This window comes from Erithacus rubecula (genome assembly GCF_903797595.1).
Source record: "Erithacus rubecula genome assembly, chromosome: 6".
Lineage (NCBI taxonomy): Eukaryota > Metazoa > Chordata > Aves > Passeriformes > Muscicapidae > Erithacus > Erithacus rubecula.
This window is the reverse complement of record NC_136688.1, coordinates 24,405,624-24,425,280: the sequence shown is the minus strand read 5'-3', so window position 1 is coordinate 24,425,280 and position 19,657 is coordinate 24,405,624. Positions and strand designations below refer to the sequence as shown.

Below are 19,657 nucleotides of genomic sequence, written 5' to 3'. Positions count from 1 at the left end.
CATCTTCAACTTTAAAATTGAAAAAGCTATGAGAATTAATACTCTGAGGACTAGTGCTTAAGTACGACCGAGCTACTGCAATTTACTAAGAGTAGCACCAGAAGGAGAAAAGGCAGAAGTATTTCAACCTTTAGCTTTGGCTCTTTTAGATAGCTAAAAAAAGAAAAGGCTGCCACTGCCAAGAAGGAAACAAGAGCTATGCAGCAGGCTTGACTTTTCCTTTAGAGCTGTTGAGAATAATCCTACACTGTTGCAGAGCCAAGGTTGTTGGAAAGAAGTAGTGCTCCAAAGGAGGGGTGGGAGAAAAGCCCCAGCTCTCTCTATTCTCTGAGGCACAGCTTGGCTTACTTAGCACCATTACAGGGCAGAGCAGATCCCACTTCTGCTGTGGGCAGTTCACCTAACTCAGCTGAGTTCACAGCCTCAACTGGTGGCACAGAACCTCAATACCTTCCTTTTTCAGTAATTCAAGATAACTACTCAGCATTTGCTTTGTGTTTCAGCTGTCATAAAGGTAAGTAATCAAAGCACTGACTTCCACAGTGACCTTGTTTAGGTATACTTTAGAAATATTAAATGTACCTGTATTTTATGTGGAAGAGAATACAATGAAGCAAGCTGAAGCAGGATCTATCATAATTTTTCTTTTGCACAGAGTTCAACAGCTTAATTGTAGAAGGAGGATGAGGGTTGTTGTTTCTAAAGATACCAAAGCAAACATCTTTCATGGAGTGGGAGGCAGGTGAGTTGGTGAGGAAAACTTGGCACAGGAAAACATCAGTAAATACAAACGTGAAAAAAAAAACAGTGCCACAGTAAGGAACCAGTTGTATATATATAGTATACTAAATAATAGAGGCCAGTGATAAACAGGACATATACAAAATATTTATTTCCCCCATTAAATGTATAAAAAAAAATTGCTTTTTCTTGACATTGCAACATATATCTGATGGGACACTAAATTCACTGAAACATTTACTTGCTCAACAGCTGAGAATACAGCTGCTAGATTACCTTTCTACTTCTGTCCCTAACAAATCCAGACAACTTTTCTATGTTTTTTAAATGTAAAAATAACAACTGCTTTTAAAACCAAGGTATTGAATGTACCTCCACACAATTATAACCTCTTTTAAGCATCTTAGAGATGAAAAGCAAGAAAATTTTAACATCTGTTTACCATAAAAAGGAACAAAACTTTAACTGTTTAGAGCATTCAGTTGGTAATTTGTAAATTCAGTTGTGAGTTTTTTCAAAAAGGTAGTTTACAATTATGTTACGCATTAGAGTTTGCCAGAGAGCTTGCATATTTTTTCTTCTCCTTGAAATTCCCTTCTAATTGCATGGTTATGAAATAGTAATGCTGAATAATTGCTTTAACAGAATATAAGGATTGATCTGGAGAATAGGACAAGCAGGTACTTCCAACTCTTGTCATTTTGAACACTGTGGAAGCATTTTGAAACTTGCTATTTAAAGCCTGCATTCTAGCACACAACAGGTGCATTCTGATGCACCCCTGTCCCAAGTTATAAGGAGGCTTCTTGAGCATCCTTTTTTTACTTACATTTTCTTCTTTAACATCTTTTAGTCAAGAAAGTTAAATGAAAACATTACGAAGCAACAAGAGAGTTCTAAGCCCCTGAAAGTTTAGAAGTCTCGTCTCAGTGGAGAAGCTGATCACAGAAACATTATGCTCAGAGCACATTGCAAGGTCTCATTAATTGCTCTCTAAATTCCACTAGCTAAAAGCAACCTGAACCATACACAGACAGCACAAGCCTTTACAGGACAGGAGCAGTATTTACAGTGATGCCTTAGACATGTCTTATTTGTTCTAACATGCAGGTAGGCCTCTACGTTTTCCAAGAGCACAAGTCCTTTTCTTCTTTCTGTCCTGCCCAAGTGACTCGCGCCTGTCTTCCCTGGAGGGAAAAAAAAAAAAAAGAAAGAGAGACTTTGTCAAGTTTCATTGAAGATAGAGACACAAGCAACCAAAGGAATCTGAAGCTGACCACAGTCTAACACGAGTTGAATCAATGTGCTGCCTCTGCCATAGGCAGAGATAACAGCACTGTCATGAACCAAACCCAAAAATACAGGCAAATACTTCTGCTCAGACATGCAGGTCTAGCACTCTAGGTAGCACCATGTTAATATTGACAACTTCTTCCAAGATGAAGGTAAATCTCCAAACTCTGGAATCAATACTATTCATGGAAAAGAAGTCTAACAAATTCAGGGCAGCCTTTTGTTAGCTTTCCTGAAATTGAACAGTCATTGGAAAGAAGAATGGCTTTAATACAAAAGTGTTCTTTCCTAAACTATATTTAAATCCTGAGGAGAATGAATCATCATATTATTTTGAATAACAGTATATATAAAAAGATGAGTGGTGTACTAACCTTGTCTGGAGATGTGGCTGTTTGTAATCTTTCTTACGTGAGCAGATACTGCTGCCACCAGACCTACTGAGAACAGCATTTTCCTTAAATTCTCCCCATGGTTTTAGTCGTCCTACAATTTTGGGGCAAAAAGAGAGACTAGTTTAATAGCTTAGTAATTGTGTGCTTAACTTATTATAATGACTTTATCCTAGCTAGCCTGTTTCTTGCTGGTTGTCTTGAAGATGAAATGCTTCTTTAAGCTGTATGATCAATTTCACCAGCCCATTCCCTACAAGTAGGTCTGTAAGGAGTAACAGGTGACTGTACTTAGAAGTAGCACTCACCGTGCAAAGTTCAGCTTCTTTCTTTGAGATTGTCTAAGGAATATTTCCTATTTACTGTACATATATCTATTCAGTGGAATACAAGGATATATATTCTTGTATTTATGGGCTTTTGGTCATAAAACCCTCATCATAGGGAGGCTCTTAAAGCATATGTTATGAAGAAATTTAACATCAGACTGCATGGGAACCCAGAGAGAAAGGAAAAGACTGTAAACTTTGCTCTCACTGTTTGTATCAAAGCAGCCCTGTAGGAGCAGCTGAGTGTGAGGGGTGTGAGCACCACACACTGCAGAGTCATGGTACCTTTGTGTGGCTGATACCGAAGGGGCCGAGAGAGACTTGCTTTGAGATCAAATGGCTTCTTTCCACTCGTGGGTTCTGCAGATTGAGCTCCAAATTTGAAGGGGGTAAGAACTATGAAAAGCATCAAGATTTCATAATTAGAGTAGCAAGAGCATCAATGTACACAGGAAGACCACACTACAATTATCAAGACCAAAGAGCCATTAAATGCCCCTGCTGCTACCCCTAGAGATAGAATTGCACAAACACAGCTCTCTTGAAATAGGGAGGGCAGGAATTGTAGAGTACTGGCCCTTTAGCTGTGATTATACTGTCAAAGAGCACATACAGTTCCATGTGTTTTTCTAGTCCTTCAAGGCAGATTGTGTTTCTTCTATGCTTCTTTGGAACGAAGTGTTTTTTTCATGTTAAAGAAGCATTCTTTTGGAACAGGCCAGCTTCAGATCAGCATGGAACTTTGCTTGCCCCTTAAAAACATCAGTATTATACAGCAAATCAGGAAGCTCTGGGTTCTTGACCTGTGCAAATACCCTGTGATGTCGAGGGTGTCAGTGACTGGATAGCAGAGCTGTGCTGCTGCAGAGATGGTTAGCAATCAGAAGACTTTGGATTTTTCTTAATTTTAGTTCCTGAGTTGATCAGGGTGCTGAGGCCAGTAACTGGTTGTCCTAAAGCACAGCTAGAAGCCTGATACATGCTAACCCTACAAGGAGAATGAGACCTCTGAAAAGGTCTCAGGAATTCCTCTCTGCAGACAGTGTCCCTATATCTGCTATATGAATCTTTTGCATGGTAGTCCTTAAGGTCTAGAAGATTTTCTCTCCTCTTTTCTGTAGGTAGCTAGGTATCATGTGTTTCAGTCATGGCATCTAAACATTTCAGTCAAACCACTTGAAAACAAAGGAAACAAACCACTGATTCTGCAGTTTCTGGAGAACCAGTCATAAATTAGAGAATTAAATTAAAACCTGGGTCTACATGACATTTGGTTGTTAAAAATTTGTATAGTAATTCATTAAGACAAAATCTGAAAGAGCCAAATAGTCACCATCCACTTTACCCTTTGGTGCAGTCAGATCATTATTTCTTGCATTTCCCTTACTGTTCTTTTGACTTCTCAGTTTGCAGCTCTTTTGAGTGTCAGGTGTGCAGATCTCTGTGTATGGAGACATTCTAGATGGAGTCTTGGTAAGGGAGCGTTTGTGCTCGTTATCTTTTGTGGCTTCTGAGAACCTGAAAGGTTTTAAGAAATATGAAGACAAATTTAGTCACCTACAAGGAATGTGAAGTAATGTGCCAGAATGTAGAAGGTTCCGCATTCTATTTTTATTACAGGCAGAAAGACTTACTGTGTGAAAGATGTTAACAGTTCATACAAAAACTGTACTAAAATACCTTGCTGGTATAACATTACTGAGTTTCAAGCCAGTGTCAATAGCAGTAACTAATATTAGAAACTACAAAGAGCTGACCTTCCTGTTGTTTTGAAAAGCAAATATATTTGGATGCAATAAGCTAGTGGATTTATTCACCAACAGATATGATTTTGACCTTTGAACAGCAGAAGACTTGCATTCTGGAGTCACAATTATACATTATCAGACACCAATATGAGAAGTTCTGACTTAAAAACAATCCCACACACACTTTAGTCAGGGACAAAAAAAGCTCCAGAGCCATGATCTTGGCATGCAAAAGTTGAAAAGTGAAGGTCATCAGAGAAAGTAGCACAACCAAGGTCTGCAAACAACCGTGTATTGTTAGTAAAGGGAGAATGTCTAATCACAACTTAAGTCTCTGTGGAAAGTTTAAGAAATTGATTAAAATAAAAATTTATATAATAGTTAGAAATCAACAAAGAAACAGTAAAAATAAAGGCTTTCACTAGAAGTCCAAGCAAAAGGATATTTATCAATATAATAACAGGGGATGTCCTTTCTTTCTTTCAAAATGTTTCTTAATCAAGACTTTAGGGAAATTATTAAGAAGCAAAAAAAAAAAAAAAAAACCCATGATATAACAGATTCAAAAAGTATTAACAATAATAGAGAATTAGATTACTGTGGAGGAATGATGACATACACATGACATTCTAAAAGGAAATGAGACAAGGTATAATAAATAGCACTGAGTACGAGTCCATTCATTTAGCAATTCCTCACGACTCCTGGTGCCAGCTTGCTTCCCATCTCCTAAAAATGGTCTGCTTATAGTCAATCATGAGAGGACCCCTGCTGTGACACTGAAGGGGAGGGGAAGTAGAGGACAAAACGAAGAAAGTACCAAAAAAAATTTGCAAGAATACTGAAGAGTTCTGAATTTAAAAAAAATTACAGATAAATTAATTCAGATAAACAAAAACAATTAGGTTGCCTAGCAAAATAGAAAACCTAACACAGTAGCAGAAGAAAAATAATTTGTTTGATTTTACATTGGTTGTCTTTAGCAAAATTAAAGCCAGGATCTGAGATGGATTGTTCTAACAGACAAAAATGAAGAATGAAGACAGTAACAGAACAGTGAGGTTTAAACCACCCACAAAGCCAGGCTGAAAGTTAGTAATCAGAATTAATCTTGCATAGTTCATGTTTGGAAGAGAAATAACGTAGCAAGATCACAGTCAGTGTTGATTATTTCATGTGTATCATATCAAATGGCTTGCTGGTAGCTTTGGTTTGTTCTTTTTACCTGACATTCATTTTTGATGTTGAAAGTACAGAAGGATGAAATGAAGATTTCTGGGATAAAATACTCCGATTAGCAGTGTTCAGAGAATTGCGTGGTGAGCGCCGGAGGTTAGGAGTGGCAATGTTGGAGAATCTGCCTCTTTCTGGATTTGGGCTGAATAAAAATCTTTTGCCACTGGATTGTTTCTAGGGAAAAGCAAATTCTGAGTTACCAGACTCTACTGAAAATTCATCTACAAAGCAGCAAAGAGGAAGGGAAAATACACAGTGAATTAGAAGCACATGGCCTCTTCAGTCTTCTCCCTTTTTTTTTTCGTCTTTAAAAGTATATTTTAAATGTAAGTATTTTTATTATTATTAAATTGACCTGACAACACATATCTTAGAATGTGGAGTGTCTTTTTCTGATGCTCTTAAGGTATTTGATTTTCTGGTCACCACCTGCAAATAGTAATTTGTCTGAAGTATACATTAATACAATATATGTGATCAAAAAAACAAATGCAGTGTTCAGAAGTTTCATTCATTGTTACTGTTAGATATGGACCTGTCAGTGCTAGAGTAACTGACCTGAACAATTGTATGGCCACTAACATTCATTCATACATCCACTGATACATTACTGTCATGTTTTTTTAGGCTCTACTGCACTTTGTGAGAGGCCCTGTCAGCAGTTTTCACCCATGTGAGGGTGAAATACAAGAACTGAGGACAGCACACACTGCATGTATTTTTAAGGAGAATCATGTGCAGCCATGGGGTGATAGGTCAGACACAAAAGAGAAATTTTAATTCCTGCACTTTGAAAAATAGCCTATCCCCTTGGTTAATTTTTGCAGCAATTCAAACAGTTGTAAACAAAATTTTCAGGAGATCTTTCACAACAGTAATTGCAAAAATTATTTTTACTCATAAACAACAAGACAGTTGTTGGTTTCTACTGCTGTACACTGTTAACAGGTAAAAACTCATGTAGTCCTACAAGTTGTATACAAAATAACTATATATAACTAGTTATGTGTACTACAGTTAAAAGTCATTGGTTATAATGTTCCACTGCGTGTTCACATGACCAGCTACTTGCTGATCTAAAGAGACCTGGCAGGACTTTTACAGAAAGGGCCTGGAAATAAATGAATATACCACCAGTGAGTATCTTCCTGTGTTCTCTTACCTTGACTGCACTGCAATTTTCATTCAGCTTTTTTTTCCTCTCCACGTAGTCAGCAATAGATTCCATTTTCTTGAACTGAGCCTCGTGCAACTTCTTAAAGTCTAAGAAGTTCCAAAGATAAAATTCACAAATCTGATATGTTCTAAGGAAGTTTAGTACTTGATAGGAGAATGTTGTGACACCTATTTTTAAGGCCTCAAAGAAGTCAACATATCCCTTTAATTCAAGGCTGTAGACACAGCTGACCAATAGGACCAAAAGAATCTATTTCAGCAGCTGCATGGCTCATTTACCTGGTAATCTGGAGAATTATAGAATCATGGTTTGGGTTGGAAGGGTCCTTTAAAGATCATCTAACCCAACCCCCAAAATCTGCACTTAAAGATAACATCTCTTCTACATTTGAGATGATTTAACACATTTTAAGAATTGATGAACATGAGCTAATGCATAGTATAGTATATACTGAACATATACTAATGTATACTACTACAGCACAACCATAGTATTTATAAAGTGAAAACTAAACAAGCAGGAGTAACAGCATGTTTGTGCTCCTATTCTTCAAAAATCATCAATGCAAGTATTGTATTGAAAAGTCACTAATAAACCAGTTTTGTAACATACATGCCAGTCATTTATTACTATGAATTTACAAGCTGGAATAAGTAATTGAAATGTAACATTTGGGAATTTTGTTTTGTTTGCTTGCTTTTTAAAGAGACTATTATTTAAGCAGAAACAGATATTTGAGTTGTAAAAATTAAGTCAAGTCTCTCTTTATACAGAGTGAAAATATCTGTTTCTAAAGATGGTAGGTGTTCTTACTTGGTGTAGTAGCTGTCATTCCCATTTTTGCAGACCTAGATGCACGACCTGACTGCAAAGGGATCTTTCCTCCTGCAGGATGAGCATTACCTGATACAGTAAGATTAGACAAAATCATTACAACTCCTGGAAGATTATTTAAAGTAATCACAGAAGTTTTAAATATTGTTCCAAGTTTGTTTCAAAACACACTTTATCTCCTCAAAGTGAGTGCAGGTTTTGAGAAATAAAACCAGATGGAATATATATGTTTTAAGTCTCTGAAAAGTATTTTAATTGGTTTATCAGTAATAATATATGAAACCACAAGGCCAGCATGAATCCTAAAGTCACATTGGGTTAGTGTCTTAGGATAGTAAAGATTTTTCAGGGAAAGTTTACCCGAGAACTGTACTTGTGGTAAACAAAAACTAAATTCACAGGCCTTGGATCAGTGTTTAAATGTTGATACTAAAGAAGAAATAGCTTTTTGCCAACTTGTCTGCCACTGCCTTATTTACATGCAGGGTCCAAGTTATTTGTCATCTCTGCTGTCAGGTATAGTAATAAGCTCATGCTCACATTTTAGTGATTTATTTTCTCAAAAAGTAAATCAGGTAAAGATTTTTACATTAAGTTAAACATTTGCATATCAACAGCAAATATTTGCATTTTTGGTGATTCACATCCCCCTCAAAAGTAAATTTAGATTACCTCAATATATTGAAAGAGGTCCTTATTGGAAACAAATAATGGCATGCAGTTAAAAATAATTGTTGAGAAATCAATTTGTCAATATTAAATGCAGACACTTGTTACTACAGCTGTAGGAAGAGATGAGCACTGTACAAACTGTCAGGATGAGTGCTGCCTCAACCCAAGCATCCTTCACATACTCTATTGCTTTTGTTTTTAAAAGCAACCTTCATAGAAAACCCCACATTTTTGAGTTAGTTCAAAATTATTAGTGGTCTCCCCTAAGATAGTCCTTGTAAATTCTATGGAGCAAGAAGGATCTCTACAGTAAACTTACAGACTACATACACTGAGCCTAACAGCAAATGCAGGTATGTATCTTGCTGGACAGACCCCCAATATCAAGAATTATCAGATTGGGTAGACAAACCCAACTCTTCAGCTGCATACACAAAGCAGTGGGGGATAAATTATTTAATTCACAGTTTCTGTGGCATCATGTTTGAAGGGCTAAAAAAGCCACCTGATGAAAAAGTGATCCAGTGGAATACATTCAGATACCTTAGTTCAAACAAATGATAAAGGATTCTATATTCTTTTCTGCTAATTTTACTCCTAGAAAGTTAAAACTGTTTGCCTGTAGAAAAAGATAAATGAAGCATGTCCTCCCATTCTTGCCATCTCTTAGATGGCAAATAACACCTCAAGGGTATTCCAAAAGACACTGATCCTTTTGGAAGTGTAAAAACACTCAGATCTCTGAGAACTCCTTCATTAAGAGTTCTGAAGTCAAAGCCAGCAAAATTCCTACCCTGCAGAATTTGTGGATCTGTGTTACAGTATGTTAAACAAGTAACAAAAACTCAAACCAGACCAATTTTCTTCTGGTATCCCCAAAACAATGTACTGATCACCAGATGTGTCATAATCTTAGAATAACCAAAAGATAATTTTATTGTGTTTTCAAGGCAGCATAAATTGAAGTTACTTTTATCCAATTTACTACTTACAATGTTCTCCCCTGCCTTCAGTAGAAGTCTTCTCTGCTTGTTTCTTCTGTCCAGTACCTATCCCTGGATTCTCAATAGCTCTCTCTTCAGTTATTTGGTTTTTGTTTTGTAATACCTTCTGTCCCTTTTTGATCTCATCCTGAGGCACATCATTTTCTTTCATTTCAGAATGCACCTGCAATTTAAACATACTTTGTTGAACCAGTTTGCTCCAACTGGATATAAAGAAAGGCTGTTCTGAGAGCAGTGAGTCAGTGGAACAGATTGCCCAGAGGTGCACAGCCTTCATCCTCAGGGGTTTTCAATATCAGATTGGATAAAGCCTAAAGCACTGTGCTCTAACCTCATATATGTGTCTGCTTTTTTTGGGAAATTGAGCAAGAGATTTTCCAAAGTCCAAGTGAAATTAACCTGTGAAATACTTACCCTGTTACTTCACAAACTTAGATATAATAGAAAGCTTTACCTCTGCAGCTCTCACATTTTAGTATAAAATTGCCTTTATATATAAAAGTTACTTATTTGAAGGTAAGAATAAATTCACTGGAGATGTTACTTTTTATTGTTGGATTTTTGTATACTGTACAATTCTCTAAAAGACTAACACTCCTCATTTTATCATCTCTCTCCTCTACCTCACTAAAAGTCTTTCAGACAGTTCTTAGTTTACCTATTCCTTGTAACCAAAAAAACAAAAAAAATTCTACCTCCATTTCACCTTGAAACTTTCTCTCCCGCAGTCACACAACCCTCACAATAAAAAAGTTTTAAAAATTAAAAAAAAAAAAAAAAAAAGAGACTTAGGCAATTGTGCATATTTTTTTCTGTATCAAAGAAGCAACAACAGCCTTATTTTAAATAAATTCTGAAATTAGCCTAAGATTCAGAATACTATAATGAACTAGTGAAAGCAGTCTTACACTCAGATAAAGTGTTTGGAATTGTGTATTTCTTAGAGGAATTTATTTTCTTGAAGTGATGACTAGCAAGTAATGTCTGTTTATTATGGGACAGCACATAAATAGACAAAAGTCAGTGCTACAAAATACAGGAGACCAACACCAGAATGCTTGCATATGGATTTTTGTACATGTCTATAGACACACAAACACACATATATAAACTAAAGTGTTGATTGAAAAGAAATCAAGTGTGCTTAAATTATGCTCAGAGGAAGGGAGGACAGCACACAAAAGCATGCAGTGCAGATCACCTGTTTCATCTCAGAAAGCACTGGGTTTTCTTCACTGCCATTAGTTTCCTCATGGGAGTTCCTCTTTTTTCTGATTATTTTCTTATCTTTACCACGTCTTTTTGTAATAAAATACAATGAATCAGACATAATTTCCTCCTGATTGCTCAGTTCATCCAATTTAATGGAAGCAGATGCATTCTTAACAGGACCCTGTAGCAAAAAAAATACTGTAACTGAAAGATATCTGACACAAATATAAATTAAATAATCCAGGAACAGTTTCAATTTTATTATTAAAAAAAGTATTTTACATAGAGGATAAAACAGTAGCATGCCATGTAGCAGCACAATAATCAATAAACTGGGACTATCTAGATTCCCTTAAGTGTCAAAGTTCATTGTATGGATACTTCAAATACAATTCCTCTGATTGGTTTACCATATTTCATTTTTATAAGATTATAAAAGCCTAATATTTTATATTTGAAATCTAACTTACATAATGCCATGACCCTCCCACATTTGTGGAATACTCTTCACCAATAGAAACAGGGCTCATTTCCTGCTTGTGAAAATTTTACAAAAGCTGACAAGGTTTACACCAGTTCCTAAAACCTCTAAAGATTTTTAAGGGGTGCACTTAAAGGGAGATGTATTTTAGAAAAAATAAATAACAAATTACTTTTAATGAAAATCTTCAAAAACATTGTCACACTCAACAGAATAATTCAGCTTACAGAAAACTTTAAAAAGAAGAAAACAAAACACTAAGACGCAAACAAAGGAAGTAGCACAACTGTACTTTTTGCCTTACAGTGGAAGTAAATTGTAGTAGATACAAAACATTTTCCATTTAGTATGTAGTCCCCTTCATTTAGGCATGTAAAATGAATAAAATATTTTTATATTTGATACTGAATAGTGTCTGGAGCCAAACAAGCAAGAATTAAGATTTGTTCAGTGAAAATTAAATGTTATTGTTCAGAAAGAATAGTTTTGTACTGATGCTGAAAATACACAGTTAATTTTGGCAGCTGGAAGGAAGTCAGCTTTCACTCAGAGGCCACTTCAAAACTAACATTAGCATATCTATTTCTATCAGTACATAAGTGCTTTAAACTGAGGGCACTAAAAAGAAAATGATATTTCTATTACAGCTACCATGTGGTTAAAAACACTCTTGAGCACATGCCCCATCTGTGGGTTACAAATTAAGGTTTACATTTCTTAAAAGCTACAGCTTATTTATTATCTGTTACCATATTTTCACTTTCTTCTTTCGTCCCTTCAAAGTGTTGCTTCAATGATTCCAACAATTTGTCTGCCTGAAGAGGAATTAAAGCAACACATGAACCAAACATCCATTAAGTCATCGAAGGACTGCATAAGCCCAACCCACGCCCTATAAACCAATCCAACAAAGAAGCAGAACATTTCCCGAATCCAACAGAAGAAGGCATACCTAGAGTCAGTCAAAGTGCCCAAGGTCACAGATTAATATGTGGCATATTCTCCATAGAGGCACAAAGGCAAAATTTCCCTGACTAGGTTTCCCCTGAGCTATTTTCCAGGAGGTTAATTGTTCAAGGAATGAGACAGCTTTAAGCCTCGCAGTGCAGCTGACCTTCAATTAAAATCGTATCAAATTTATGCAATTGCTTCTGTCTTGCCCATGCTACACGCAAAGCATTATTTTCATCCCTCGCATACATACAAGAGTAATAAATTAACAATGAAAACACAGCATGGCTGATTCAGGCAATGAAAGACTCTTAAACACCGAAGTGGAAAGGTCAGCATAAGAGCAACCAAAACACCCCTAAACGAGCATTCCCAGAACAACCTTCAGTGCTCTGAGGACAGGGAGCTGCCTTGCCCACTCAAGCCGTATATTTTTTTTTATTTTAAGACTTTGTGTGACTTTTGGCAGTGCTGGCAGCGCCGGGCCGTGTCACACACGGATCTGCAGCTCCAGGCACAGCCCTTGGACTGCTCGCCCTTACCCGCGACCGCCCGACGCGCCTCTCCTCCCTCAGGGCACTCTGCTGGCACTGCTCCTCCCACTCCCGGCCGTAAAAAAAACAAACCCAAGCCAAACGAACAGCCACAACTACCCCCACTGGGGGCAAACAGCGCGGGGGACAGAGAGGAGGGGGCAGCTGCCCGCCTCGGTGCCCGGGGACACCGGAGCGCCGCTCTCCCCCATCCCGAGTGCGTGCCCGCATCCCGGACGGCGGCGCAGCCCCGGCGCGCCCCGTGCGCCGCCACCGCCGCTGCAGACCCGGGAGGGAGCGCCCCGGGAGGCCCAGGCCGCCTTCCCTCGGTTCACGGCCGGGCACGGGGGTACCCCAGAAACCGGTGGACAGCGCTGCCTCGCAGCCGCCCCGCCTCACCCGAAGGTTGGCCCTCAGCCCGGCGGCCTTGGCGATGCGCTGGAGCTCGGCGTATTTCAGCGCTTCCAGAGGCTGCAGCGAAGCGAGCGCCATGACAGCAGCTGCGACCGGCCCGCCCGCCGCGCGCCAACCGACACAGCCCGAGGCGCCCCCGCCGTTCAAACCGGCCCGCCGCGCCTGCCCATTGGCTGGGACAGGGAGGGGCGGGGCCCGAGAGGGCGCGGCGCGGGAGCCGCCAATGGCGCTGCAGCCTGCCGCGCGTGCTTATTTTCAAGCGCCGTGAGGCGCTCTCGGCAGGAGAAAGGTGTGCGCGGCGCGGCCCTCTGCCCAATCCTGCGACGAGGATTGACGCGCCCGCTGTCCAATGATAACGCAGAGAGGCGAACGGCGCTCCAATGGCGAGGCTCGAGGGGCGGGCCGAGCGCTCGGCGGGAGGAGATGGCGCTGCGGCGGCAGCTGCAGCGGCTGTTCCAGGACCCGCAGCCCATGGGGACAATCGTGCTGGAGCGGGCGCCCGCCCCCACCGCTGCTGCCTGGGTCTCGCCGCCGGCGCCCCCGCCGCCTCCGCCGTCGCCGCCATCGCCACCGTCTTCCCCGTCGCCGCCGGCCGCGGTGTCGGCGTCGCCGCCGCGGCGGCAGGGTCCGCTGCCGGAGGAGTGCGCCGTGTTCTGCTGCCGCAGCTGCTGGACGGTGCTGGGCGACTCGCTGCAGCTGTGCGGGCAGGAGCCGCCGGGGCTCAGCGTCCTCATCTGCTTCAGTCAGTGCCTCGGGCGGCCGCGGCCGGGCTGGGCTCGCTCCGGGCGCTCTCGGTTGCAGCGCGTCTCTCTGTCTTTCTCCCCAGAAGTCACCAGCGATGTGACCAGGGAGGACTCGCTGCTGTTCGGCCTCGAGGGAGCCCTCCTGGGATGGTGCGTAGCTCCCAAATTTCCCGGCATCGGGCCTGCCGGGCGTGTTCGCCGCTGTAAATCGTGCGGGCAAAGCCGGGCTCCGGCAAAGCCGGGAGGTTCTGAGGGCTCGGCAAACTCCCGAGTGACTTCTGTGCCTGTTCCGCACTTAGGATAGAGAAACTTTTTGTAGGGATGCAGTTTTCACTTGAAATCAAAAGTTTTGTTGCTCTGACCTCTGTGGGTGGAGAGAAACATTCGAGCAATGCAGGAGGAGACAGCTTAGCTTGTAGGTCCCTTTCTTCCCTAAACTTAAAACATATCTGGGTTTTGTATCGGTGGGTTTTGGTGGGTTTTTGGTTGGTTTGGTTTTTGGGGGAGGGGTCGCTTTTGGTAGATTGGTTGGTTTTTCTTAATAGTGGAAATTAAAAACTTGTGCTGCCCTATTAATGAACCTGCAGTTAGCAAGACTCAGTCTAATGGGAAGAATGTAAAATGTCACCTGGGGGCTTACAGTACCAGTGGCTTGTTTAAATTATGTTTAAAGGCTGTTTTGCATATTATAAGTGGTACTTTATACTTACAATGCCTTAAGGACTGGGGACTTTTACATACTATTTTTTTGACTTTTTCCCTTGTTCCTCTGTCTTTATGAGCAATAATCTGTTTTATTAGAAAGACTTCTCACCTGACACATGCAGTTTTATTACTTAAATCACGGTTGAGTAGAATAGTCTAAACCACTCTGTTATAATAAGATGTGCGTTTTCTTCCTTAATAGCAACTTCACTTATTAGGGAGATTACTTTCTTTTTCAACATGCTGAATTTCTTGCGATCATGTTGGTTTTGCACATATTATTTTTTTGAGGAGGAGGCATTATTATGCCTTGCATTTTGCCCCAGTAGAATGGAAGATCTGCACAAATATGCAGCATCTGTGGTTTCAAAAGCTTCTATTTAAGAACACTTTTCCCTTTCTCCTTTTAGTGCTTATTATTTATTATCCTGTCGGTCGTGTGGTTTGGCTGTGGGCTTCAGTCTTTATTCTTCTGGCAGTGACCTGGCCTATCTCAGAGACTCCTTCTGTTTCTTCAAGGAGAACATCATCTGGTGAGTACCCTGTATCCTCAGGGTCCATGGTAGGTAAGGTAAGTGTAAGTTACTGTATAGGTAGCCTACACCTAAAAAAAAGTGGTTTGGCTTTTGTCTAAGCATATTGGTGTGGGATTTTAATATCCTTGATGTCTAAATTGTGTTGATGTGAATCCCTCTGATTTGCCTTGTACCCGTTGAGTGTCCTCGTGTAATATAAGGCTTCAGATTTACTTGTGTGCAATACTGAAATCTCTTCAGATCCAGATTCATTTGGCTAATTCTGTGATAGGTTGAGGACTTGACTATAGAAGCTGTAAATAATTTATAGCTGATGATGAGAGGATCTTGATTCCAAAGTAAAACCATTGTTATGTTTTGAATATTTTCATAATTACTACTTTTGGCAACAACCTTCTATCTGCTTTAAAATAATCTTAAATCATCTGTCTAAATAATGCAACTGTAGGTTTTTTAACTGTTTTCGTTGTGTTTTTTTCCCTTTGCCCTTTTGTTTTCCAGTTACCTCTTAAAAACCCACGGGATTATAGAAGCTTCTATGGTGAATTTTCCACCTGTAACCTCAACGGAACACATCCAGAAAGTAAGATTTTTAATGGGAAATACTTTTAAATTGCTGATAAATTTGGTCATTAATTCAAAAACATTGATACAAATGTGGGGTTTTTAAATGCCCAAGATTGAGAAAATGCTGCCTTATGTGACAGTGACTGACTCAATGCAGGAGACATGGAACATTTTCTAAGACCCCTAAACTGCAGAACATACCCAGTTCTAGCTAAATTTTGGCAAAAGTTTGTTATCCTTTTATCTCTATACCTTGCAAAGACAAAAACCCTCAAAAATCATTTATACAGACTTGGCCTAATGATTACGACTTGTGTGGCCATTGTTGAAGAATTTAAAAATATAATTATTTTTTATCTGAAAGGGATTTTTAAAGAGTTGTATTTTTATGTCTGTGTAAAAGAGAGCAAAACAGTACGGCAGTATTTGTGGTTTCAGAGGCAACACTAGGACCTCCCTCCTGTTTTGCTGTTCAAATTGGATGTTCTTATCTGTAACCTAGCTAGTTGATATGTCAGTTAATAGCCTGTGCCTTAGCTCAAATAAAATTATTGTGTGTAGGGGACAGCCAGCATACCCAGTATTTATGTTTATTTGTTCCTTACTTTGGGTTTGAGTTTAGATTTTAGTTTCTCTTGTAATGGGCCTTGGACATTTCATAAGTTTGGTCCTGTTCTGAATCATCTTTCAGTTTCTGTGATCAGAGTGTTTTTACAGGCCAAGTGAGGCTGATGCAAAAATCCTATCCAGGTAAAACTTCTGAATTCGAAGTAAAAATATGTGATTGAAGTAAAAACACGGCAGCACTTCATTGCAAAAACAAATTATGTGCCTTTAGAGAGTTTTCTTGTTGACTAGAACAAGCTCAAGCATCTGGCCTTTGCTTTTTGAGACAATGTCCACATGCATTCCTAAGCTAATGATGAAACAGTTTGCCCACATATTATCAAAGAAGGTCCCTGGCTACGTGAGAACTTGAGTTAACCAGGCAAGATCAGATTCATCATAGTAAAACCAGCAACTCCATCTCCTTAAATAGTTATTTCTATTATGTTCCTGGAAGGGCTGATACTGGCACACATTCACCCCTCTCCAGTTTGTAGTAGTGCAGTTTGCAGTGCAAAACTCTGATCAGGGTGCTGGTTTTGTCAGTACTAAACATGCAGTATAGAGATCAAGCCCTCTGTATTTTCTCATCTTGAAAGTGAGCTGCTCTTTAGCCACTTAAAGTGGGGTGCAGGTCATTCAAAGATCTGGTGTTAGGACTGGTTTTGCTAATTTTAACACTCTTAATTTCTCTTTCTAGATGAAAGAAAAACTTGTGGCCTTCAATAGTCGCATAGAATTAGTGATAAAGAAGCTGGAGAAACAGGAACAAAATAATTATGTAACAGAATGGCAAAACTCTCTAGCAGATCCAGATGACCTACTATCAGCATACACAAGAGTTAATAACTAATACCTGTTTTCAAGAACTGCTGGAATTGTTTCTGCATCTCTGCTGAGTTTGGTCATTATGAAGAAGTAATATACCAGACCAGGTTTGAGTGTTATCTGTCACTTTATCTGTGTGTGGAAAGAACTGATGATGAAGTGCATCCCTTCAGGGGAAACCTGAAAATCTGACATACTGAAGTTATGTTTGGAAGACTGAATAGCTCACCCCTGCAGGACGTCACTGTCTGAGGCTGCATAACTGTGGGTTTGGTTTTTTTCATGACTTCAGGGGAAAAACCAGCCTTGTAAATACTTAAGTCAGGTTTCTGGAGCTATGCAAAACCTACTTAACAAGGTGATGATATTCAAGAGCCACCATTACAAATTGAATTACAAATTGAATTCTTAGAGACCTAAAGCTCTTTTCCTACCTTTTAATACAGACACAGTATTAATGGCAGCCTTGGTTTTAATGGCAGCTAGTTTTTGGTCAAGTGGCTCATTAGCTACATGTGATGTGTGAGCCACTGCTAAATGAACTCCTGAATAGTTCTGATGTTTGCTTGTGTGTGTTGCCTGCCAAAGCAGCAGATAAGCACGTCACAGATGCTGCAGTGTTCCTAGTGCATGAGTCTGGATGGCACTGTGGAGGCAGAACACAAGGTTTTGGATTTCAGGTGAAGGGCAACCCACATGCCTGCCATGTCTGCTGAAGGGCAGCCCCAGGAACAGGACCGAGTCAAATTCTGCCAGCTAAGGCTGTGAGCAACTGCCTTGAACAGATTTGAGCATTTCTTTCTGGAATGTCAGCTATGAAACCAAGGAACAGTCTTCTGGAAGCACTGCTTTCCTGCAGTTATGATTTGCCTCTTGCCTTCAACTGGCCAGTTAAAATGTTTCATTAAAAACACCTCTCATGGCTTATTGGCATTTCTCTCTGTTGAAAATTGGTTCTGCTTATTTCCAAACGTTTAGAAAAAAATTTTACAGAAAAGAAAGCACTACTTACCCTTTGTTACTGGGACAGAATATCCCTAATTCTTGTTTTTGGAAGACTAAGGACCCTTTTCCTCTGTCTTTTGCTGCCTAAAGGCCTAATGTTTTTCTCTAAAGGAAGTTACTTTATGGAAGTTTAGTAGTTGTCTGTAGTACTCTAGAGAGGATTCTATTAATTTGATCAGCTTAATTCCAGTGATTCAAATTGCCTTCTCCTTCCATATACATGACCAGCAGGTTGCACACCTCACTCTTGCTGCTGCTGCCAGTTCTGTGTTTTTTGTCATTTCTAAAATAACTTATAATGGTCTTGGAGCACAGGGGACAAAATTCACGGTAAGGCACCTCAGAGGTTTGTTTTAGGTGGGCAGCTGGTGCTTAGGCTAGTACTAATGCTCACTGTGCCACTTTCTGTTTGGGAGTTCTGTATCATCTTAGTTCCTTGTGGTAAGCAAAATCACAGAGTATCAACAGACATTCTGCAAGGAGAGGAGGGACTCTCACAAATTCTGATACCACCACTGAAGTACTTCCTTAGTGCTTGTGTTGTTGATGAGTTCTAAGAAATGTGATTGAAAATGGGACTGTTTGATTTTGCCCTTTCATTCCAGTTTCTGCATTGAGACTAATTATTGCTATTTTATATCTATACTGTGAACAATGCTAAATTGTTTTGCTTCATTAGTGTTGATCCCTAAAAGAAAAAGAAAGCTGTCAGTTACATTTTTGTATTAAAGTTGTGAAGAAGTAACTTGTTAAATAAAAGCTGAAATTCAGAAATTCATATTGTGCCAATCATTGCCAATATTATGTGTCTCCTAGACCTACTTCTTTTCCTTTGATTGATTCTGCAGAAAGAAAAGCATCACTTCATCTTGCTTCGGTCCTCATTTGTTATGAAGCATCAAAGTAATGGTTCCTCAAATTATATTACTAAGCATGAATTCAAATAGCAAGTATGTGCTGAAAAATAGCTAGTACATTTTTAAATTGCAATTCTGTAATCTTTGAAACTGGGAGGACCTCTGCCAACCACAGAAGAAATTTTTCGTAGGTGTAGTCATCACAACAATAAGTAATACATACATAAAACAGTTTTCTGAGGGGCACTGTTATTCTTAGGCAATCAATACAAGAAACAGAAGGTTTCTGCTACCCTCTAAAACAGCCCATGAAGCTCTTACCTTACCAGTTAAATTAAGCATCTTAGAATGAGTGGATTAACAATTTTTGTTTAGCTGCTGTCTAAGTCAAAAGCTCTTATGCCTGAAGTCTGCTGGGAGAGCTGATCCCAAAGCAGATATCCAGCATATATGAATTCATCTCAAGTTGTTAAGTTTTGACAAAGCTACAGCAAGTACACCTCAGAAGTGGAGTGGAATGTACAGTAATTTGGTTAATTTGTCTTCTGAACAGATGACACATCCAGTTTTAGTGCATTCTCAGCCTGTGCTGCTTTATTGCTAAAAAAATTTGTATACAGGTGCAGAGTTTCCAGGTTCATTTTTAAACAGTTCCTCTTTACAGTGTCAAAAGAATAAAATATTATCTTGAAATCCTCAAAGATGCATAGATATAAAAGCAAGCTGCCTTTTGGAGAAAATCAGAATTTGCAGGGAGACATTCTTTCACTGTTACCATGTAAAACATGTGCAA

At 39.5% G+C, this 19,657-nt stretch overlaps 2 protein-coding genes across 6 annotated transcripts; one reads left to right on the top strand and one right to left on the bottom strand.

The window, feature by feature from the left end:
* Positions 1 to 866: 866 nt before the first annotated feature.
* NUSAP1 (nucleolar and spindle associated protein 1) lies at positions 867 to 13,238 on the bottom strand. Of its 2 annotated transcripts, XM_079307990.1 has the most exons (12): positions 13,003 to 13,157; positions 11,869 to 11,934; positions 10,628 to 10,819; positions 9,415 to 9,589; positions 7,730 to 7,819; positions 6,902 to 7,002; positions 6,111 to 6,168; positions 5,729 to 5,915; positions 4,101 to 4,273; positions 3,041 to 3,151; positions 2,409 to 2,520; positions 867 to 1,928 (listed from the first exon to the last, which is right to left on the bottom strand). In XM_079307990.1, exons 1-12 carry the CDS (start codon positions 13,093 to 13,095, stop codon positions 1,841 to 1,843), a joined length of 1,446 nt encoding a protein of 481 aa, XP_079164116.1. In that variant the 5' UTR covers positions 13,096 to 13,157; the 3' UTR covers positions 867 to 1,840. The 2 variants fall into 2 exon arrangements, with proteins under 2 accessions (XP_079164116.1, XP_079164117.1); XM_079307991.1 differs by lacking the exon at positions 6,111 to 6,168 and having other exon boundaries at positions 5,729 to 5,913; positions 13,003 to 13,238.
* A 61-nt stretch (positions 13,239 to 13,299) lies between these two features.
* Positions 13,300 to 18,785, top strand: OIP5 (Opa interacting protein 5). 4 transcript variants are annotated; one of them, XR_013774553.1, is made up of 5 exons: positions 13,300 to 13,759; positions 13,844 to 13,947; positions 14,876 to 14,998; positions 15,503 to 15,584; positions 16,875 to 18,785. XR_013774553.1 is itself a non-coding variant. In XM_079307995.1 (5 exons), exons 1-5 carry the CDS (start codon positions 13,441 to 13,443, stop codon positions 17,025 to 17,027), a joined length of 744 nt encoding a protein of 247 aa, XP_079164121.1. In that variant the 5' UTR covers positions 13,306 to 13,440; the 3' UTR covers positions 17,028 to 18,785. The 4 variants fall into 4 exon arrangements, 3 of the variants coding, with proteins under 3 accessions (XP_079164122.1, XP_079164121.1, XP_079164120.1); XM_079307995.1 differs by having other exon boundaries at positions 13,306 to 13,759; positions 13,844 to 13,910; XM_079307996.1 differs by lacking the exon at positions 15,503 to 15,584 and having other exon boundaries at positions 16,875 to 17,045.
* The last annotated feature ends 872 nt before the right edge of the window (positions 18,786 to 19,657 follow it).

Coding starts and splice junctions, on each gene's coding strand:
- NUSAP1 (XM_079307990.1), bottom strand. CDS start 13,095: ATGGCGCTCGCTTCGCTGCAGCCTCTGGAAGCGCTGAAATACGCCGAG. Junction 11,935..13,002: donor GGCTGAGGGCCAACCTTCGG/GTGAGGCGGGGC, acceptor ATTCCTCTTCAG/GCAGACAAATTGTTGGAATC. Junction 9,590..10,627: donor TGCTTTCTGAGATGAAACAG/GTGATCTGCACT, acceptor TTTAAATTGCAG/GTGCATTCTGAAATGAAAGA.
- OIP5 (XM_079307994.1), top strand. CDS start 13,441: ATGGCGCTGCGGCGGCAGCTGCAGCGGCTGTTCCAGGACCCGCAGCCC. Junction 13,911..14,875: donor GAGGGAGCCCTCCTGGGATG/GTGCGTAGCTCC, acceptor TTCTCCTTTTAG/TGCTTATTATTTATTATCCT. Junction 15,585..16,874: donor CAACGGAACACATCCAGAAA/GTAAGATTTTTA, acceptor TTCTCTTTCTAG/ATGAAAGAAAAACTTGTGGC.